Genomic DNA, 24,129 nt, shown 5'->3' on the forward strand with positions numbered 1-24,129 from the left:
GTAATTATTTTCTTATAGTTGTTGTTTTGTTTTCTGTCCACTCCAAAATGTATGTATTGTGCAATCAATTGGCCTCAACCCTATCCCAAAAGACACAAATATGACAAATAGCAACAAAAGATAGCAATGGCATAAATATTGCGACAACTAATTAGAGATTCGATAAAGATTATACAACTGAACACTACTTCTACTATCACCATGTAATGAGAACATATGAAATTTTGAAGAGAACAACACTTTGAATCCCACAAGCCACTCTTACACTCGATTTAGCCAATTCGATTTGACAGAGGGCCAAATATCATAAGAAGTCTAAAATTCAAAATGAAAACCTGAACTAACTATCTGAAACAAAGAGCAAGACTGAGATATAACTTAAAAGGAACAATTTAGACATAGCATATAATCACAATGATCGTGACAGTGAAAGAATCAGTATTTAGATGTTATTTAAGAAATTAGGGTTGTGTATAGAATATTTGGACTAAGACAGAAGTGATCAAAGAACAATAGAAGTTTGTATATGTAAGCTCTTTGAAGACAATCCAAAATATTAAGTACCGAGTGGAACTTCCTAACTGATTTGCACACTTGCCCATGAGAATTCAAATATAGACAACAGAAAGTACAACTACTTTGATAAAGAAGTGAAGAACTGAAAAATAGAAATATAGGACTTGGTGGCAGTAGACATTCTGAGCATAGCGTCAAAACTGATATATAGTTGAATGAAGTTCACACTTGGATTCGAGAGAAGTGACCAAATATTCAGCTAGAACAACACAATCAAGAGACTTATTTAGAGTAACCCTGCCAACACGGAAAGTAGGACTATTTTCCTTTTTAAGCATTTACAACAAACTTCTATGTCAATAAACGACATCAGTTGCTAATTGTAAGAAGACAGTAAAGAGAGAAAATGAGAAAATGAAAGTCAGATGTATCATTATTAAGTAAACCTTTCATACCATCAATTCCAAGCTAATATCTGTTATAAAATTGTGTATCTTAACAATATTTCTCCAATAAAGTTGAACACATCTAATACCACAACTGATGTAATATATGACATGCATAAGTTCCTTGAGAACAACCTATCCGTGAGAATTCAAATACAGACAGAGTACAATTACTTTGATGAAGAAGCCAAAAACTAAAAAAAAATACTACTTGGTGGCAGTAGACATTCTGACCATAGCATTTACTGTACTTTGATGAGGAAGCCAAAAACTTAAAAATACTAAAATACTACTTGCTGGCAGTAGACATTCTGACCATAGCATTTTAGAATAGAAATGTATCAGCATTTGAATTTCACTTTATTCCTCATTACTGATCATTAGGAAAAAGACCATGTGTTGTACAAGTCAATAGGGTTGAACTTGTCTGCTTAGTAAAAGAAATCACAAACCCAAAAAATTGGAAATGAAGGTTTATTGGTCGACTGACCTTTCACAGCTTCTTGATTGGCGTGGGTGGTTCAATTGAGATATCATTGCTGGAAGATTCAGATTTGACAAATGTTGCTTTCATCTCTACTTCATTTGCGTCTAACGATTTCGCCTTTTTAATGCTCCTCTCGCTACTGCTTGGTAGAGATACATGCTCTTTTTCTGTGTAGGACAGACTTGTTAGACTTGATTGAGTAACAGGTGAGCTTGTCCAGGATAACTTCCTCAGTTGAATGTAAAATAGTCTGTTCGACAATATTTGTTGGGTCTGATCAACACAGAGAAGTTGGTTCTGGAAACAAAAGGAATCATTTACAGAAGTATATATTAAGTATATATAAGCAAAAATACTGAGACATATAAGTAAGAGGTAACCTTGACGCAGGTTGTGTAAAATATGTCCTCTGCCTTCATGGAGAGAAGTTTTTCAGCAGGATCACCAGAAATGAAAGCAGTTGTTGAACCGTTGCCATCAATCAGATCAATTTGGAAGGTACACCTACGATCATAGCGAGTTAATATTTCAGATATTATTTGTATATGCCATATTTTGGCGTAGTAAGCTTATGTATATAGCATAAACTTAATACTGAGGCACTAATGTTGTCTTTCTTTGACATTTTGCACAATCAAACTGCTTTCTGTCTTTTGTGCGCTTTTTCTGTTTGCAGCCCGAACATTCTAGCACGCAAAACTTTTGAAGGTCATCTGATATTGACATTTCGGCCTCAATGCAGAAAACTCCAACATGTAACGCCCAAAACAAAAATTGTATATTTTACTCTATTCCATCAATAATTTCAATAAGGCTAAATATTTCTGAAATTTACTGAAGCTGCTAATTTAATTTCTGCAATAGAAATGACTTGTCGATGCACAGGATTCATGATAACAGTAGTGGATGACCCTGCGAAGTTGGCCGACACATTGCCTGAAAGTACATTTTTGTTTGTTTTTGCCCTATAGAAAAATTGTTACATAGGTTTTTATGGCACACTAAAGCCAGCGATGTAGAGTAAGAAGTTAGTACCAACTGATCAGTTGCAATGCCTGAGGATAAGTAGGATTTATGCGTATTGTGGAGTTGAATCTAGTTTGCAAGGATAAACCTGTACATACAGAATGATAGTGTAATAGTGTATAGTGTAAAAGGGCGAGATTTCAGTAAAACAATGTAATGCACACTTACCTTGATAACCAGAGACTCCAATGTTCCTTCCAAGGATTATAGGGAACTCTTTACCATTTTCCATTTGAGCTTCCAATTCAGTTCCTTCAATTTCTCCGAAGTCATCCCATAAAGTGAGCAGAAATTGGTTTCGTCTGAAAGCGGGAGCAATACATTAACACCATTTTTTCTCTAATCCATCATAAGATTGTATCAGAATTTCGAAACATAAATAACAATGTATAATATGGAAGGAAGGTTCTACTTACTGATCATCAGCAATAGTAACCTCGCGACACCTATTTTTAGTGCGGCCAGCATATTTTGAAGGGCCACAACGGAGAACAACTCCTATAATATCTGGTAGAAATAATGAAATATGAGGTCGGTACATGTGGGGACATAAATTTTAGTTAACTAATGGTTGGTAGGAGAGATATACCAATTTCTGCATTAGGAGCTGGAGTCATATTAGCAATACTCGCAAAAGTTGTGGTATGTAGGTTGGTCGGTGGCAACAGAGGTTTCTCAAGCTCGTTATCTGGTTCGACGTGTTCAATTAGACCTTCTTTATCAAGAACCCAATAAAATTTATGTATTATTCTTCCATACGAAGGTACTGAAACTTTCACCCTGGCAGTAGAGATTAGATATGTATCAAATATTACAAGCTTCTCTGCATAATAGTCAATATCATCACCATATACAGCTGCCCTGATTTGTTATTCCTGTAAAGTTAGAGAACTTTGTGTCATACAAATAAATAATATGATTATCTGTAGAGGATGAGCTGCAACAACAATGAGCAAGAGTACCTGTTCGTCTTCCAAAATCAGATTTTGGAATCGAGTTTTTTTTTCCAAACTTAGTCGAGGTCGACTCATGTCCACAATTTGAACTTTGCAAGTCCAATCAAGAGTGTCAGGAGTTATTCCGTCAATATTCATTCTTGGTGCCATATGTCTTTATCTTCACAATGAGAGACACAACAGTTAAGAGTTCTTTTGAAATCATAAACCATTGGTAATGGTAAAGCACACATGCAAGGGTAAATGATGTAAATTTTTTAACTGTAGAATCTATGAGTGTAGTGTCATAGAAGGGAACAAAGTTCATTACAACATACCATCACAAACACATTTCGCACAATACAGAGCAGACACACTAACAATACCTACATGCAATAGAAACTAACAAATCCAAAAAATGAAAGCAAGAGCAAAAGACCGAAAAATATATTTAGTACTGCAAGTCTTCAAAGAAGTTGAAATATCAAAGAAGAAACAACAAAGCTGAAACATCAGAAGTGTGCATGAGCAGAACAAACAAAAGAAAGTTTACTACAAAGCTGAAACATCAGAAGCGCGCACGAGCAGAACAAACAGAACAACGTTCAGCAGAACATACCATCAAACACCTTTTGTACAATATTACAACAAAGAAGTGTGCATGAGCAGAACAAATAGAACAAAGTTCAGTACAACATATCCGCAAAGACTTTTTCTACAATATTACATGCAATAGAAACTAACAAATTAAAATTCTTCAACAAAGCTGAAACATCAGAAGTGTGCATGAGCAGAACAAATAGAACAAAGTTCAGTACAACATATCAGCAAAGACCTTTTGTACAATATTAGATGCAATAGAAACTAACAAATCAAACTTCTTCAAAGAAGTTGAAATATTATAGAAACAAGAAAGCTGGAACATCAAAGAAGAAACAACAAAGAAGCGTGCATGAGCAGAACAAACAAAGAGAAGATTCACAGAAGTACATTAAACAAAGAATTGTGCATGAAACAACAAAGCTGGTACATGAAAGAAGAAAGAACAAAGAAGTGTGCATGAGCAGAACAAACAAAGAGAAGATTCACAGAAGTACATTAAACAAAGAATTGTGCATGAGCAGAACAAATAAAAAAGAAGATTCACAGAAGTAAAAGGACCTAAAAGTTGTTCCGATGAATCTCAATTCCACCAATTTGAAGTTTCAAGGAGTGGAACTGCAGGAGTTAACTGAGAAAAGGACTGACGGTTCAATTTCGATTTTAAGTATATATGTAAAGGCAATAGCTACAACGTAGAGACAAATATACAGCCTTGCACGTGCTCAACAGCCAATAAAACAAGGCCAGAAAGAGTCCTACATTAGAAGGCTCAATTATAGGTTTTTTATATAAAGGTAAAAATATTAGCCTCAATTAATTTTTTAAGTATGCAATAGCTACAACGTAGAGACAAATATACAGGCTTTCACGTGCTGAACAGCCAATAAAACAACACCAGAAAGAGTCCTACATTAGAAGGCTCAATCATAGGTTTTTTTATATAAAGGTAAAAATATGTAATGCTAAAGGTACAAATACTTAATGCCATGACAGTTGTAAAAAGGTACAAAGACCTATGCTAAAGGTACAAAAATTTAATGTTATGTTAGTCCTAACCCTTGTTGGCTTATATAAAAGGGTAATATATATATATACATAAATTTAATATTAAAATACATAAAACAGAGAGTATAGGTTGGAGTGTGTTGACGAATAGAATTAGTCCCAATAGAGGAGTAAGATCATATACATCTCATGTACTTTGGCATTGTTTGTGAACAAAATTGGGTATTGTCTTCTTGTAAGAATGAATGCAAGTATAAGAATTGCACCAATTGCAAGTGAAGTGATTGAGACTAACACTGAGAATTTTGCTCTTCTTGGATGTCCTGCTCCTAGTTCATTTGATACTCTTACACTGCTCAAATAAAAATAATTATGCACTTTACTCTTAGATTTTATATTATTTACTAAATCAAAGTACACACCTTATTTCAGCATTAATCCAATATACAACATGAACGTCCATCCTGCTATGTTTTCACAACAATTTATATCGTGTCAGTTGTAGGTAAACAACAATAAAATAAAAAATTTCATATATATATATATATATATATATATATATATATATATCTACACTTATTCTTTTTGAAACGAAAAAAGTAGGCAAATTGAAAGTAGTGGGAGTGGGTGAGTGAACAAACCATATAGAAGTAGCATTGACCGCGATTTCTGCATCCTCAACGTATCCTGCCACGATATCGAGGACATGAAATACCAAAGTTCTAAGCTGCATGCACTAACAGTAAACAAAGAAAATATTTTTCAAAAACAAATTTAATGACATGGCAATATTATCATAAAATGAGTTAAATGTCAAAAACATATTTAAATTATTTTTTTATGAGTTTTATATTCAAACTATTGAAAGTGCGAGAAACGCAACTAAACTATTCTTTTTTGAGTTCTTATATACCTACTGTTATCTCCTGTATTCAGGTTAGTCAAAAATACAGAAACAGAAAATAGATGAAATAGACAGAAAGATTTTAATTCGAGTCCACAGAAACCACTGTGTTTCCTTAAGAAATTTAATCCTCTCACTATACCCGAGGTTGCAGATTAATTCATCCCAAGATAAAATGGATTAACCTGTTAAAGAAGTAGCGGTACCTCAAACTTCAAATAACTTCAGCGAACGCAAGAACAGCAACAAGAGCACACACAGACTCAGTCGATCGACAATTTTGTTTATGTAATAAAATGAATGCAGAGAGGAAAAAATTTCAGTGTTGAAAAATGGAAAAAACATCTCTATTTATAGCCATTTACAGCAAGGAATGCGTCTGTTCAGACAATTATGGTCAGACCCATTTTTTCCAAAACGTTGTGTTTTTTGGGAAAATAACGACTTTTCGGAAGGAACAGGTCCCTTCAGAACGTTATTACCGTTGCACATGAATTTCAAATAAATTCTGTTGCGCCACATTAATTATGTTATTTAACTAACATTCTGAATTAATTTATAAGAGAAAGAAAGGAAATTAATCAATCACATCATTTGCCAAATCCAAATCCAAAGCCAAAGCCAAAGCCGAAGCCGAGGCCGAGCGAGCGACGACAACGGCGCGAGGGGGCACCTTCTTCTTAACCCTTTAAGAACTAAAGGAAGTGTTTCCTAATATAAGGACAACAATTTCCTTTCTTCTACCAATATGGTAAAAATGATTTTTCATTTGCACTTTGCAATGACTTTTCATTTTCCCTCCAAAATTGGTTCCCCCACTTTCATTGGTTCTTCCTCTTTCCATTTTCTCTTTTTATTTTCCCATTCACACCTTGCTAAACCCAACAATCCCCCACATGAATGGAAAATGTTTATAGTTAAAACATATGCATGAAAAACTTGTGTGTCTTGTAAGTAAGGGTTTAATCGCATCTGGATAAGTAGGTTTCCCTTTAAACTTTCTATAGTGAACATATATCGGATATACTCGGTCAATCGGTAGATTTGATATCTTTGAACCGTCGAGCTTTGGTGTATACCTAGACAACATAAGTCACACAATCAACCTTTGAACTGTTTTTGGTTCTCCTTGTTTTGTTTGTTTCAGCCATGAACACATCTCGGTTAATAAGTGTTTAGAGAACTGGCCTTACCGGATTCTCCTTGAAGCGACTTACACTTCACACTTACATAGGTGGTTTCTAACTATGTTATCCCGTAGATACACTATTTGATATACCCTGTATTAAACTTAGAAACCATTAAAAAGTCCTTACGCCTTTATCATGGTTACTGAACATTGTCTCATCATGAGAATGGACCATAAAATAAATTTTGACAATGTTGAATCGTCATCTATGACTTTGTTTGATCTCCTTGAACCTAGATCTTGGGATCTCCAGTTTTCTAGGTAGAGTTACCGCCACGATGACTTGTTCTCGGCCATAGTCCCATTCTCGTCGATGATCTCTTAACTCCCTCTCTAGTTAGGCCTTTTGTAAGTGGATCCGACACATTATCTTTTGACTTTACATAGTCAATTGTGATAATTCCACTAGAGAGTAGTTGTCTAACAGAGTTATGCCTTCGTCTTATGTGACGAGACTTCCCGTTATACATAACGCTTCTAGCCCTTCCTATTGCAGCTTGACTATCACAGTGTATTCATATAGGGGCCATTGGTTTGGGTCAAAATGGAATATCTTCTAAAAAAATTCGGAGCCATTCAGGTTCTTCACCTGCCTTGTCTAAGGCGATGAATTCAGACTCCATTGTAGAGCGAGCTATACATGTTTGTTTGGATGATTTTCAAGATATTGCTCTTCCACCAATAGTGAAAACATATCCATTTGTGGATTTTGTTTCAATTGACCCAGTAATCCAATTTGCATCACTATATCCTTCAAGAACTGTTGGATATTTGTTGTAATGCAAAACATAGTTTTGAGTGTCTTCTAAGTACCCCAAAACTCACTTCATTGCCAACCAATGATTTTGATTGGGATTACTTATGTATCAACTCAGTTTACTTATAGCGCAGGCTATGTCTGGTCGTGTACAATTCATGACATACATCAAACTTCCCAATACTCTAGCGTAATCCAATTGAAATTGACTTTCACCTTTATTCTTAGCAAGATTCAGGTTCACATCAATTGGGATTTTTGCCTTTTTGAAATTCAAATACTTGAACTTTTCAAGTACCTTTTGAATATAATGAGATTGAGACAATGCTAGACCGTTAAGAATTTTGTGAATCTTTATTCCCAATATCAAATCGGCTACTCCTAGATCTTTCATATCAAACTTACTAGCAAGCATACGCTTAGTAGCTTTTATATTGGCAATGTCCTTGCTCATTATCAGCATGTCATCCACATATAGGCATACAATGACTTCCTGATCCGGAGTGTCTTTAATGTAAACACAGTTATCACACTCATTGATCTTAAATCCATTTGACAATATGGTTTGATCAAACTTTGCATGTCATTGTTTCGGTGCTTGTTTTAGTCTATAAAGTGACTTAACAAGTTTGCATACTTTATTTTCTTTGCCGAGAACTACGAAGCCCTCAGGTTGTTCCATGTAGATCTCTTCCTCCCGCTCTCCATTTAAGAAGGCGGTTTTCACATCCATTTGATGAATTTCAAGACCGTATACTGCAGCTAGGGCAATTAACATTCGAATTGATGTAATCTTAGTAACTGGCGAGTATGTGTCAAAATAATCAAGACCTTCTTTCTATCTAAAGCCTTTGACAACAAGTCTTGCTTTATATTTGTCAATAGTTCCATCATCTTTCATCTTCTTTTTGAAGATCCATTTTGAACCCAAGGGTTTGTTCCCTGGAGGAAGATCAACCAACTTCAGGTATGATTGCTTAATATTGATTCAATCTCACTATTGACAGCCTCCTTCCAAGAGGTTGAGTCGCTAAACAACATCGCTTCCTTGAATGATTGAGGCTCACTTTCAAGAAGGAATGTTACAAAATCATATCCAAATGAGGTAGTTGTCCTTTGACGTTTACTGCGCCTTGGACTCTCTTCATTGGTTTCATTCTCTTTTGGTTCTTCTCGAGGTTGTTTAGACCCCCCCACTAGATGACTCAAGTCTAGTTTTATACGGTTAGATATGTTTAAAAAATTCAGCATTATCTGATTCCATTACTGTATTATCATGAATATCCGGATGTTCGGACTTATGAACCAAAATTTGGCATGCCTTACTATTTGTGGCATATACAATGAATACACAATCCACAGTCTTAGGCCCTATTTTCACCCTCTTAGGTATAGGAATTTGGACCTTGCCAAGACACCCCCACACTTTGAAATATTTCAAGTTGGGTTTTCTACCTTTCCATTTCTCATATGGAATAACATGTGTCTTCATGTGAGGCACTCTATTGAGTATTCGATTTGATGTAAGGATAGCTTTTCCCCACAAGTTTTGTGGTAAACCTGAACTTATAAGTAAGGCATTTATCATTTCCTTTAAAGTTCGGTTTTTTCTTTCCGCAATTCCATTAGATTGTGGAGAGTAAGGAGCAATAGTTTGATGGATTATTTCATTTTCCAAACATATTTTTGCAAATGGAGATTCATAATCTCCACCTCTATCACTTCTGATAATTTTGATCTTTCTATCCAACTGATTTTCAACATCAGTTTTATATTGCCTAAATGCATTTATTGCTTCATCCTTACCATTTAGCAAATAGACATAACAATATCTAGTGCAATCGTCAATAAAAGTTATGAAATACTTTTTCCCACCATGTGTTGGTGTTGATTTCATGTCATAAATGTCAGTGTGAATCAGTTCTAAGGGATATGAATTCCTTGCAACAGATTTATAAGGATGCTTAGCAAACTTAGATTCAACGCAACCTTGACATTTTGATTTATTGCACTCAAATTTAGGCAAAGCATTTAAGTTAATCAGTTTTCGCAAAGTTCTGTTATTAACGTGTCCCAAACGTTCATGCCATAAACATTTATACTCAAGCAAGTAAGAAAAAGCAGAATTTTTATTCATATCAACAACAATTACATTGAGTTTAAAAAGGCCCTCAGTGAGGTAACATTTTCCTACATACATCTCATTTTTACTTACTACAACTTTATCAGAAACAAATACACATTTGAATCCATTCTTAGTCAGAACTGGTATAGAAACTAAGTTTTTTCGCAATTCCGAAACATACAAGACCCTGTTCAAAGTCACCACCTTGCTTGATGTCATCTTTAGGAGGATCTTGCCAGTTCCTTCTACCTTTGCAACAATGGAGTTTTCCATAAATAACTTCTCGTTTGTAGGTGCTGGAGTATATGATGAAAATAATTCTTTGTTGGCACAAACATGGCATAAGGCACCAAAATCTATTCACCATTCTCTTGGATTTCCAACCAAGTTGCATTCTGAAAGCATTGCACAAAGATCGTTCATCTCTCCTTTGGATTCAGCCAAATTTGCTTGAACTTTCTTCTTGTCCTTCTTGGGACCCCTACATTCAGTAGCCTTATGACCACGTTTGCCACAGTTGAAGTAGCTTCCATTGAATTTCTTCTTAGAAGGATTGCTCTTTAGACCGGATGATTTCCTTCTTTTCTTTGATTTTGTGGGATCTTCTTCAACAATATTTACTCCAGATATTGCTGAATTACCACATGACCTCTTTTCTGCGGCCTTGTTGTCCTCTTCGATTCTCAGCCTTACTATGAGATCTTCAATAGTCATCTCCTTGCATTTATGTTTCAAGTAGTTTTTGAAGTCCTTCCACAATTGAGGTAACTTCTCAATAATGGCAGTCACTTGAAAATCATCATTCACAACCAATCCTACATTAAATATTATGTGAGTATTAAGAATAAACTTAATATTTCCAACATAGATATTAAATAAATTTATACCTTCAGCAAGGAGATCATGGATTATGACTTGCAATTCTTGAACTTGGGTGACGACGGTCTTATTATCTATCATCTTATAGTCCAGAAACTTTGCCACAATAAACTTCTTCATTCCGGCATCCTCTGTTTTGTACTTCTTTTCTAAAGCATCCCAGAGTTCTTTTGAGGTTTTGACATTACTATACACATTGTACAGATCATCCTGCAGGCCACTCAGAATATAAATTTTACACAAAAAATCAGAATGTGTCCATGCCTCTGTTACCAAGAATCATTCTTTAGGCAGAGTTTCATTCGACATAACAGGAACATTCTCATTAATGAACCTCTGTAGACTCAACGTAGTCAGATAGAAGAACATATTTTGTTGTCATCTCTTGAAGTCGACTCTAAAAAACTTTACAGGTTTCTCAGCCGGTGCTAGGGCAGCAGTTGAACGATTGTGTGCAACCAATGTTGTTGCAGCACTTACTGTTCCAGCATTTACTTGACTTGAATTAGTCATTTTTCTGTCACAAATGGCAGACAATTTTAGTATGTGAAATACTAACACTAAAGAATAAATTCTTACACGGACTGTTTCTAATTTAACGATAAAGTTTTTATGTTCTTTTAATCGTTAATCGAATGATTTTTAAAAATTCAAACATAGTAGAATCTCCAGAAACCTCAAATACAGAAACTTTAAATTTCTTAAGATTGTTATCTCCTGTATTCAGGTTAGTCAAAAATATAAAAACAGAAAATAGATGAAATAGACAGAAAGATTTTAATCCAAGTTCACAGAAACCACTGTGTTTCCTTAAGAAATTTAATCCCCTCACTGTACCCGAGGTTGCAGATTAATTCCTCCCAAGATAAAAAAGATTAGATTAACCTACTAAAGAAGTAGCAGTACCTCAAACTTCAAATAACTTCAGCGAACGCAAGAACAGCAACAAGAGCACACATAGACTCAATCGATCAACAATTTTGTTTATGTAATAAAATGAATGCAGAGAGGAAAAAATTTCAGTGTTGAAAAACGGAAAAAACATCTTTGCCAAATCCAAAGTCGAGGCCGAGGCCGAGCGATGGCGCGAGGGGGCACTTTGTTTCTTAACCCTTTAAGAACTAAAGGAAGTGTTTCCTAATATAAGGACAACAATTTCCTTTCTTCTACCAATATGGTAAAAATGACTTTTCATTTGCACTTTGTAATGAGTTTTCATTTTTCCTCCAAAATTGGTCCCCCCCACTTTCATTGGTTCTTCCTCTTTCCATTTTTTCTTTTTATTTTCCCATTCACACCTTGCTTAACTCAACACCTACACTATTAGAATTTAGAAGTGTGAGAAACACTTTTAAACTATAATTCATTAGTTTGACAAACACACATCAATATTGACTAGACCAAATGTGTGTATCAGTGTTATATACACACTCAGAGTGTACTAACAAAAATAATGTTCGCATTAGCTTTGTGTATTAATAGTACATTGTTTTATACATTTTTTTATGTATGTATAACTAATGATACTTTAACTCATTATAAAATTGATCCAATGAGAGTAACAAACCATATCATGACCCCAGATGCAAGAGATAATCTAACAAATCCCCAAAAGATTTTTGAAGGCCTCCCATGAAAATCCAGACCAAGCATCACCACATGAATTCCCGCACAAAAGATATATCATTTTTGCAGTCACCATAAACCACCATGAACAATTTAGAACCACTGCTCCACCAGCCAAACCCCATCCGAATTTCAACATAAATAGCCAAGTTAACAAAGTGTGCATAGCAAATGAAACCCCAGCTATGACGGCCATAGTCATAATTTTGCTTTGAGCTTGAAGAAATTTCATGATTGGAAACTCAAAAGGCATAAGCAAAAACCATTGGTATCATCCATAACAAAAATTGCCCTGCCCATTCCGCTATTTTCTCTTGTTGCCCAATTAATCTTAGAATTTGTGTGGCAAATATGTTCAAAAACATTAAAACTAGCGCAGTTGCGTTCAGTATTATCCATGATCTCTGCATGTAAATTCCAAGCATATCTTTCTGTTTAGCTCCATATGCTTGCCCACACAGTATCTCTAATGTGCTTCTCATTCTCAACCGAATCGGAAAAAATATGTGAAACAATTGTAAGTAGCTAGATGAATGAGGGGAGAATTGCCCAAGATTATCTGATTTGGGATACGTACTTACAAAAAAGTAGTCTAAAATTGTAACATGTAGCCCCTAAAATTAAGAAAATAGGTACCAGTATTCCCTCTGAAAATCCAGCAATAACAAGGATCTGGATAGAAGCAGCAGTAAGTTGAATGGTTCCAACATGTCCAGCAAAGATTTGAGTTACAGCACCTAATGAGTATTACTATTGACAAAGGGAAGTGAAAATGGCAAGTCCGGAAGCGGAATTCCTTTATGAAGCTTTCCACATCATGTATCGCATTTGAAGGTGTAATTGAAGTAAGAAGCGGTACCTTATTTTCCTCCATTCTCATCCCTAACCAAACAGGTCCACAATACTCTTCACAAAACTTTTGAGTACTGATATTCGAATATTTCCTCAATGTGGTACCATCGTTTTTGCAGACACATTTAACATCTGCTACTCTCTCTAGTCTCCTACTCCCTCCGTCCCTATTTACTTGTCATTTTATTTACAACTGTTTGGCGTGATATGAAATCATCATTTGAAGTTAAAGTTTTATTTGGATGTATAATTTTGACTTTTTATATTGTATGTTTTTTCATAAACATAATAATTCTATAAATTGTAAAGCGATTAAAATTATCTCAATTATTTATACAATTTTATCAAATAAGCAACCGTTTATAAAATCGCATAACACACAATCACAAAATTATTCTAAAAACATATAACTGATCAAACCTTAATTAAATAATTAAAAAAATTAATTTGAAGTAAAAATAAATTTCATATTGGTGAGAATAATCGTTATATGAGATATAAATGATTTTAAAACTAATGATTAATATTTTTATATATGTGTATGATAGACTTGAGATATGGTTGAAGCCTGATCTTTGTAGTTGAATAGCCAAATATCAATTCATGGAGGAGGGAAGCATTCATTAATCATGATCATTGTTTCTTTCTTTTGAGCTACAAACTTCATGGATTCTAGCTTAGAACTTGTCTTGGACAAAATGGTAGATGAAAGGGTTGAAGCAATATTTTTTTTGTTGCTTTCCTTTTTATTTGTTGGGAAAATGATAGTTTTAGTACTGTGTATTAGCTTATTGTGATTTTGGTCCTTGTATTATTAGACTAAGTACATTTAACCTTTAATTAAATAGAGTGGGTAATTTTAGTCCTTATACATAACTTAAAGTTAACACTGTTAACTTTTGATATTTTAAAAAAATAAAAAAGATATTTTTTGGATCAAAACTAAAATAATAATAAAAAATCTAAGCAATAATGTCACCAAATTTCTTCTTTCGTCTCTTTTCTTCTAATCTACAAATAATTTGAAGTCAAACACTCAAATATTAGTAGATGAGCGGAAGAAAAGAAATAAGATCACAAAACATCTACGATTAGCGGATTTAATATTCATTTTTTTTTTTCACCCGGTGTTTGATATTTATATTGGAGCTCTGCCTAAATTTGGGTTCCGCATTACAGGACATATTTGAGGGTGGTGCTTCCAACATGATTTTCTCCATATTCAGAGCTTGAACACGAGATCCCTAATTAAGGGTAGAAAAATCCTATCATTGCACCATAATCTACTTTGATGAATATCAATATTATGATGTTAATGGCAACCAATGCAAGGAGAAAACTGTTTTGCTATTCCGAGGCCATGGATATATATACTAATAATTGAATCACAATTTTTCCATTTATTCTTATTTCCAAACTTTTACAAGTTTATTGAAAATTTGTGATAAATTATTTAAAAAGTGTTAACTTAAAAGATTTAAAAAGTTAAAGGATGGCAACAGTTTCCAGAGTTGGGATTGTTTAAGAATAATTAAAAAGAAGAGACAAAAGTTAGCGGTGTTAACATCAAGTTAGACATAAGGACTAAAATTACACATTTTATTCAATTAAAGGTTAAATATATTTAGTCAAATAACACAAAGACCTAAACCAGGATAAGGTAATAACACAAGAACTAAAACTATTATTTTCCATTATTTGTTTGTTTTGGTTTTTATAGCACTTTTAGGCCTGAAGCTTTCTATGAAACATCTTTTATTTCTTGATAAATGGATTATGGGCCTGATTAATTTTGTTTAGAAAAAGATAAATTATACTTAATTTAGTGTTATGATTATATCGATGGCTTTGTTCAATTTTCTTCTTAGATTGTGAACAAATAATTTTATACTTATAGAATCGACGAATCAATCCTCTGTGTGTAAGTTAAAACTCTATACACTAAAGTATCTACTATATAAATAAACGGACACATAAACGAATATATGATATATTAATTTTTTTTTATTAAAATTGAATAAATAATTTTTCTAGAGCAACTTTCACATATAGCAAATTTAAAAATCATACTTGTATGTTATAGCTATGGTTTGCATAATTGCGCTCCATAGCAAATTTTATGTTTGCTATTGAGCTTTTGATTTGTATAATTCGTTACAAACATCGAATTTTATACAAATTGTTCAGTTTTGTATAAATTTATTATACATTGTAATTTGTATAATTATAAGTCTATAGGACGAAAATATATGTATTTGTATTTGTATATACATTTTTCTCTCGCTTTATACAAAACACAAACACATTTTATACATTTTATACCGAAATGTATAAAATGACTAATTGTATACTGAAAATTGCTAATTGTATATTAAATCAGATGGCAAAAAAAGGGGATGTTTGCTACGAATTACAATTAAAATATACTATGGCTATGACATTTAATTTGAATTAATAGTTTGTTATTTCATACAATTTTCCCATTTTTCTATTATAAATACTATGTCTAAACACATGGTTAATGGTATAAATTCCATAGTTAATATTATATATCCCAATAAAAAACTTTACCCAAAAATAACTTGCTGAAAGTATTTGAAAATTTATACCCAAACACTAGCATAATTTTTCCTTTAACATCGTTTTCACAGAGGTAAGTTTTAAATTCAAAATATTTAAAAATTTGATATCCAAATTTACTATCTAAATTAAAAGGTTTGATTCTCAAAATTTAAATCGTGTCATATAAATTGAAATAAAAAGGAAAAATATATATTCTTTCCATAATAAATTACCTCTTAATTTTTCAAACTGAATAAATAAAAACGAGCAACTATTTTTAAGACCATGGAAAAAAAAAAGAACATAGCAAAATTAGGTTAAAAAACCATATCTCAAATGATAAATCACACTAGTCAAGGATTAATGGAAAATAAAATAACAGAAAAGTGGAAAAAGAGTTGGAGTAATTCTATGAGTTTCCATCATTAAAATCTTGAAGCGATGTTGACTGCATTTTAGAGTCTCAATTGATGGCATATCCATCAATGACATTCAAGCTTTTGCTTCCTCCTAGTTGCTTTATTCTCTCTCCAGCAACAGAAGCCTGCATACATTAGGAGTTGCATATTTCGTCTGTTTCAATTTATGTGATACGTATTATTTATATATATATTATCATATTACCTCCTTGTCCCAATCAGTTCTTGCAGTTATCCAAATGAGAACAGTTGTTTGAGTTGTAGTTCCTAATAACATCCCATACCACATGCCCTGAAAACAAAATAATTAAATTAATACAAACATTAAAATATAAATGTTAAAAGTGAAAAATAAAATATTAACAAGATGAGGAAAAATGATTGATTAATACCGGCATGCCCCATTTGATGAAAAAGGTAAGAAAGAGACCCAAAGGAATTCCAATGACATAATAACATATTATGTTCACATAAGCAACATGTTCTTGCCACCCTGCTCCAATTGCCACCCCTGTGCTTTCACATAATATGTAAATTATAATCCAACTTAATTTTTATAATACAAAAAGTAAACAACATTACTATTAAATATTAAAAGCAACCACATAAAGCAATGTTTCTGTTTTTGTAACATTGCTCAAGAGGAGTTGAGGATCGGAGGAAGAAGAGTGAAGTTGATTTTCCTTAGCAAAGATTTCGGAATAAAGTGAATATATATTTCAAAATGAAGTGAATAATATTTATGGTCAAACGTTTAATATAGATGATAATATATATATATATATATATCTTTTCACACATATCGTATATCAAAATAATATATCAGTAGCTGTTGAAATATAATACTATAATATATTGTGATGAGTGATAACCACATACTATATAGTATAAGTATTATAGAATATCGTAGATAATTAATTTATTTCTCGAAGAAAAACATTCCTCAAAGTATCATATATAACTAGTTTATTCCTTCAAGAATTATTCTTCAATCTTCTATAATACTCATAGTATATACCATTTATATAGAATATCATAAAGAATTGATTTATTCTTTTTTTTTTTAAATTCTTCGATCGACTACAAAATCCACATGCTGCTATATTTTACTCCCTCTGTCCCTTTTTAGTTGTCCACTTTAGAAATGGCACACAGATTAAGGCAACAATGATTAGCACAGTGAAGTTACAATTTTACGCTTATGACAACTTTTCACTTCAAAATTACAACCACTTATTTGAATTAAAGTGAAATAAATTGGAGGAAAACAACATACACTTTTACAATTTTCAAGAAGTGTAAATAAGGGTATAATAGGAAAAAATTTGTTGTCCTTTCTTGATTTGTCAAAATGGACAACTAAATAGNGAGTAAATATGCTTTTCAATTAAATAATGTACATGTTGAAACACTTTTTTTTTTTAGATTAAATAAGTACTCATTTTGAAATGGGTGAAATTAGACTTTACATCAAGTCATTTCTACTCGCTTTATTGGTTGTCCAAATTGTCTATATATATACCACTATAGATTTCACGTCTCTTAAGACTCTGGGTAAGTTGTAAACTTATTTAGAGTTCTCTTAAAGTTAAGTTTCAATCAATGAACATGAGTTAATTTATTTTGATTAATTAATTGGAAAAAGGGTCAAATATGCCCCTCCTAAACTATGCGAAAATGTCTGGATATACCCTCCGTTTGAAGTTTGGCTCATCTGTGCCCTCGTCGTCCAACTTTTCACCCATATATGCTCTTGTAGACGTTAGTTACTTTGCTGGAACTAACCAATTCATTTTCCCTCCTTTAAATAACAAATGGAATTGTCACATCCCTTTTTAATTACCACGTGGCATTTATTTATATTGAAAAAATGAATACACCTATTTTAAATAGGATATCCCACCCGTAAATCAAATCCGACCCAAGGTGCCCGGAGTTTCAATTCCTTCGACCAGATCTAACATAAGATAACATTTGACATCTGAAATACAACTATTTTGGGGTCGTTTGATGGCTGCCAGACCAGTGAGGTGTGTGGGTTGGTGTTTTGTTGGCTACCTTGGGGGTGGTGTTCTAGAGCTCGTGGTGGTCGGAGCTATTTGGTGGCTGTTTGTTCGAGGTTGTGCGAATTAGTGAGCTCATTGGAGCTCTATTATTTGCTTATGGTTAGAGCTCGAAGCTCACCTTTAATGGTGTTTTTCTTTTAGGAGAAAGTGATGGGTTTGGTCGGAGATGGCGTTTCTCCCACCAAAGGGATTTGGGTCAGATATGATTTATCGGCTTATGTGAAATATCCACCAAAGAAATATTGATCGGATAGAATTTACGGGTTGGATATTCTATTTAAAAGAGATGTATTCATTTTTTAATATAAATAAATGACATGTAGTAATTAAAAAGGGATGTGGCAATTTCATTTGTTATTTAAAGAAAAGAAAATGAGTTGGTTATTTCCAGCAAAGCAACTAACGTCTACAAGGGCATATATGGGCGAAAAGTTGGACGGTGAGGGCACAGATGAGCCAAACTTCAAACGGAGGGTATATCTAGACATTTTTGCATAGTTTAGGGGCATAGTTGACCCTTTTCCCTATTTAATTTGATCAATAAACATGAATTAATTACTTGTTTTTGGTCAAATGCATACTTTCAAGGCTAATAAGTAATACTCCTTCCATTTCAAAAAGAATGATATCATTTCTTTTTTAGTCTGTTTAAAAAAGAATGACATCATTTCCTCTTTTGGCAAACACTTTAACTTCAACTTTTCACATGACATGTTTAAGGCCACAAGATTAAAGGGCATTTTGGTACATTTGACATAACTTTAATTTTGAACCACAAGATTTAAAAATCTTATTTCTTTTCTTAAACTCCGCTCCAGTCAAACTAGGACATTCCTTTTGAAATGGAGGGAGTTAGAGGGTGTTTGAATTGGCTTAAAAGTTGGTCAAACCTACTTTTAAGTCAGTTTTTGACTTCTAAAAGTGTTTGACAAATATAAAAAATAACTTCAAATAAGTCAAAAATGACTTAAAATAAGTTACGAAATTTGACAAGGTAAAAAATGACTTAAAATAAGTCAGAAACCAAAAGTAGGTCTTTCCCTACTTTTTATTTTTTGACTTAAAAGTCATTTCAGTTTGACTTTTTATTTTTGATTTAAAGGCTACTTTTTTAAGTCAATCCAAATGGGCTCTAACTCTCAAAGGATAAAATAAGAAGAATAGTCTAATTTATGCATTAATTGCGTGAAATGACAAATATTAAAGAACATCTATTTTTAGTAAAAACATCATGTAAATAGGAACGAAGGAAGTATCTTTTTACTAAAACAATATACTCCCTCCGTTCACTTTTACTTATCACTTATTTCTAAAATAAATTTTCATTTTTATTTGTCACTTTTGATATATCAAGAAAAGACAATTATTTCTTTCCATGTTTTATCCTCAACATTAAATACTTATTTTCCAAATTATTTTACAAAACATCATTTAATAGGAGATAGTTTGATAAAATACCTATATCATTAATTATTTTCTTAATGAGTGTGTCAAGTCAATTTGTGACGAGTAAAAATAAACCGAGGGAGTATTAAAGTTATATCAATTTCTACAACATATATATCATATAATAAAGAAATAGTGTAAGTTCATACCAGAGAGTGTAGGTTGGAGTGTGTTGACGAAGAGTGTAAGTCCCAATACAGGAGTAAGATCATATACCATCTTTTGAACTTTGATATTATTTGTGAACAAAAGTGGATATTGGCTTCGTGTAAGTATGAGTAAAAGTGTCAATAATGCACCAATTACAAGTGAAGTGATCGACACCACTAACACTGAAAACTTTGCTCTTCTTGGATGTCCTGCTCCTAGTTCATTTGATACCCTTACACTGCATGTACAAATTAAAATAATTACACACTTTACTCCTAAGTTTTATATTATTTACTAAACAAAAGTGCATACCTTATCGCAGCATTGAATCCAATACACAGCATGAACGTCCATCCTATTATGTTTGCACTGCAATCATATCGTGTTAGTAATCAAAAGTAGGTGAACACCAGTAAAATTTATCACGTATCTACATATAAGATTATACTAAATTTGTTGTTGTTATGTTGAGATGATTTATAATAATAATACAACAACCTTTTAAAAATCCTGCTCTTTCTTTTTCTCATCCTTTGTTGAAATTTTGTGCTTAACCAAAGTGACCAAACATGGAAATGTCTATATTTTTTAAAATATGAGTAGGTGAATCATGTTTTGTGTTTGGTCTTCAACTTTTCTTGCAAAATGTCATAGCGGAAACCAACTACAATGACTTTCCAAAACCCAAAATAAATATAAAAATCCCCTTTCACCAGATATGCTTTTCTATTATTCTACTTTTCATCCATCTCCCTTTTCCACATCTCATAGCTCATAACCTATTTTACTTATAAATTAAATAGTATTAGTTTTTAATACTTCACTTTTAATAACCCACCTTTAAAGCAAAAAGTCCTAATGTTAGAGCCTTAGAGGTCGTAGAAAAAGATTTTATTTGATATATAGTAATTTTTATAATATTAAGGATGTGTTTGGTACGAAGGAAAAAATGTTTTTTTTGGAAAACAAGTGGATTTCTAACTTATTTTTTCATGTTTGGTTGGTGAGTAGAAATTTTTTTTTCTGAAAAATATTAATATTTGGTAGGTGAATTAAAAATATTTTCTAAAAAATATCTTTTATTATTTGCTTGACACTAGAAAATACTCTTTAGAAAAATAATTTCTGACCTGAAAATCAACCACAATAATTGATCTAAGATCAAACCCTTACACACAAACAAGGACAAGACCCCGACGACCGTTCCAAAATGTGACCTTGAGATCTGACCCACGACCTGACCCAAACTTCCGACCCAAATATTTTTTTCAAAATAAAAATAAATTGACGAGGTGAAAGAGGGGGGGGAGGGGGGGGAGGTGTGCCGTAAAGAGTATACCCATAAAGTTTGATTTTCCTTCGTACCAAACAGACCCTAATACTTTGTTCCATTATGTGTCATTATTGATCGGATAGTCTACCCCTTTTCATTGCATATACTCATAAAGTTTTTTATTATTAAGTAGTACAATACTCTATCAAGTTGAAAGAAAGTAAAGAGTAATGGGAGTAGGTGAGTGAATGTATAACAAACCATATGGAAGTAGCATCGACAGCGATTTCTGCATCCTCAACATACCCTGCGGCTAGAATCAAGGACATGAAATACCAAAGTTCTAAGCTGCATAGTAAACAAAACAAAATTAATATTTTCGATAGCTCTAGCTCCGCCCCGTTAACAAAACAATATTACCATAAATTAAAATTGATCCAAAGAGAGTAACAAACCATATCATGACCCCAGATGCAAGAGATAATCTAACAAATCCCCAAAGATTTTTGAAGGCCTCCCATGAAAATCCAGACCAAGCTTCACCACAACTCCCCCAGAAAATATACATCATTTTTGCAGTCACCATCAACCACCACGAACAATTTAGAATCACTGCGCCAGCGGCCAAACCCCAACCCAATTTCAACATAAACAGCCAAGTTAACAAAGTGTGCATAGCAAATGAAACTCCAGCTATGACGGCCATAGTCATAATTTTGCTTTGAGCTTGAAGAAATTTCATGATAGGAAACTCAAAGGCATAAGCAAAAACCATTGGTATCATCCATAACGAAAATTGCCCTGCCCATTCCGCTATTTTCTCTTGTTGCCCAATTAATCTTAGAATTTGTGTGGCAAATATGTTCAAAAACATTAAAACTAGCGCAGTTGCGTTCAGTATTATCCATGATCTCTGCATGTAAATTCCAAGCATATCTTTCTGTTTAGCTCCATATGCTTGCCCACACAATGTCTCTAATGCGCTTCCCATTCCCAACTGTCAAAAAAGCGAAACAGTCAATTTTTTTTAAAAGAAATGATATTTGAGTCTAACTCAATCCCGAACATAGCACACAGGGGAATATTACCAAACACTATGAAAGCGCAAAAAACAATTCGCTGTTTTCAACATTTAGCCCCAAAATTAAGAAGCAAAATTCCATATTCACATGATTGATTTCTCCCTTATTTAGTGAAATAATATTAGATTAAACATTAGTAGGTACCAGTATTCCTTCTGAAAATCCAGCAATAACAGAGATTTGGATAGAAACAGCAGCAAGTTGAATGGTTCCAACATGTCCAGCAAAGATTTGAGTAACAGCACCTAATGAGTATTGACAAAGGGAAGTGAAAATGGCAGGTCCTGCTAAGTACCACAACTTTTTCGATTCGTAATGAAATTCCTTTACGAAGCTTTTCACACCATTAATCGCTTTAATATCATCTTCGTCGGCATCAAATGAAGCCTTTGAAGGTGTAATTGAAGTAAGAAATGGTATCTTATTTTCCTCCATTAACGACTAAAGGAAACAGATACACAAGTTGTGACTAGTCTGAAATATTATTGGATATTTATGCATTTGGACAAACCTTTTGGTTTTCATATTCTAATATATTTTACTCCATGCGAATCACGTGACACTGACGCTGTTTTGTAATGAGTACTGTTTTACCTAATCCTTTTGCCCAAACATTTAAAATGTTTGCATTGGTTGGTACTCCGACCATCCCAATTGTGTGTTTATCGTTTCTAATTTTAAGTCCTCTTTTTTTCTTAGTTCAATTTAATATTTTTATCACCTAATTTGAACTAAAATTTAATGATTTATTTCAATTTAAATATTTTAACTTTTAATGTATATTCAATTTTTTTACCACGATGTTTATTACTCTCTCCGTCCCATTTTATGTGAGGTAGTTTGACTCAGCACGTAATTTAAGAAAGAAATGAAGATTTTTAAAACTTATGGTCCAAAATGAATGATAAAAATTTGTGTGGCTAAAAATGATTTCATTAAGGGTAAAATAGACATTTTACAGTTAAATTGTTACTTAATATATAAATGTGTCATTTTTTTTGAAACTGACTTAAAAGGAAAGTAAGTCACATAAATTGGGACGGAGGGAGTAATAGTCTTTGAATTTTTAAGAGACTATTGATAGATTATTGTTAGTTTATTATTACCTTCCTTGTATATTTTGTCATTTAAGTATGTAATTTTTAATAATTTATATATTTAAAAATTACATAAAATGTATTATAAATTACAACAATAAAATAATTTAAATATATGTATAAACATTTACGATTAAATAAATGTTTGATTGACTTTTTAAATTTTATTTGTGCCACATAAATTGGAAATCGAAAGTTTTATATATCCTTTCAAATTGAAATCAATATCATCCAATTCAAAATGTTTTTAGAAAATTTAAAATGAGATCTTTAAATAAAATCTAAAACAAAGTAATTAAAGTATTCTTAATATAAGGAAGGGGAGTTGATAAATAAAAATGAATATGATTGTTTGCAAGAAATTTTAAAGTGATAGAAAATAAATTACAATCACAAATAAAATATGAAGAAACATGAATATATTGGTAAATCAATATGGGTACAATTATGTTCCTCCCTTGATTTTTTTTCTCATAAGATTTATCCATGATTCGAGGGTCGTTTATGGCACATTTCTTGAACTAGGATGATTTTGTAGCACCTCGAATTTGGAGAAGAAGAAAAATACAGTTTTTGGGCTGGTGTCTGTATCTACAGGTCCCACCTATGGACCGTAGATGCTTCAACTGGCCGTAGATGGCAACCGTAGGAAATGAGGAAAATGAAATTTTTAGGTCAAGATCC

The 24,129-nt window shown here is 32.8% G+C and overlaps 2 protein-coding genes and 1 pseudogene across 2 annotated transcripts; all 3 read right to left on the reverse strand.

Moving 5' to 3' along the window:
• Positions 1–1,455: 1,455 nt before the first annotated feature.
• LOC125847350 (replication protein A 70 kDa DNA-binding subunit B-like) lies at positions 1,456–4,642 on the reverse strand. Its single transcript, XM_049526985.1, has 10 exons — positions 4,572–4,642; positions 3,438–3,591; positions 3,065–3,350; positions 2,892–2,982; positions 2,644–2,777; positions 2,485–2,563; positions 2,285–2,414; positions 2,045–2,181; positions 1,830–1,953; positions 1,456–1,746 (listed from the first exon to the last, which is right to left on the reverse strand). The coding sequence occupies exons 3-10, from the start codon at positions 3,090–3,092 to the stop codon at positions 1,456–1,458; spliced, it is 1,014 nt and encodes a 337-aa protein (XP_049382942.1). The 5' UTR covers positions 3,093–3,350; positions 3,438–3,591; positions 4,572–4,642.
• A 56-nt stretch (positions 4,643–4,698) lies between these two features.
• On the reverse strand, positions 4,699–13,475 carry LOC125847351 (protein DETOXIFICATION 32-like; annotated as a pseudogene).
• Positions 13,476–16,224: 2,749 nt separating this feature from the next.
• On the reverse strand, positions 16,225–22,863 carry LOC125849165 (protein DETOXIFICATION 29-like). The gene is made up of 8 exons (XM_049529190.1): positions 22,493–22,863; positions 21,722–22,263; positions 21,528–21,614; positions 20,306–20,362; positions 19,993–20,231; positions 16,724–16,842; positions 16,537–16,623; positions 16,225–16,456 (listed from the first exon to the last, which is right to left on the reverse strand). The coding sequence occupies exons 1-8, from the start codon at positions 22,781–22,783 to the stop codon at positions 16,376–16,378; spliced, it is 1,503 nt and encodes a 500-aa protein (XP_049385147.1). The 5' UTR covers positions 22,784–22,863; the 3' UTR covers positions 16,225–16,375.
• Between the last annotated feature and the right edge of the window lie 1,266 nt (positions 22,864–24,129).

Source organism: Solanum stenotomum, chromosome 12 (genome assembly GCF_019186545.1).
Source record: "Solanum stenotomum isolate F172 chromosome 12, ASM1918654v1, whole genome shotgun sequence".
NCBI lineage: Eukaryota > Viridiplantae > Streptophyta > Magnoliopsida > Solanales > Solanaceae > Solanum > Solanum stenotomum.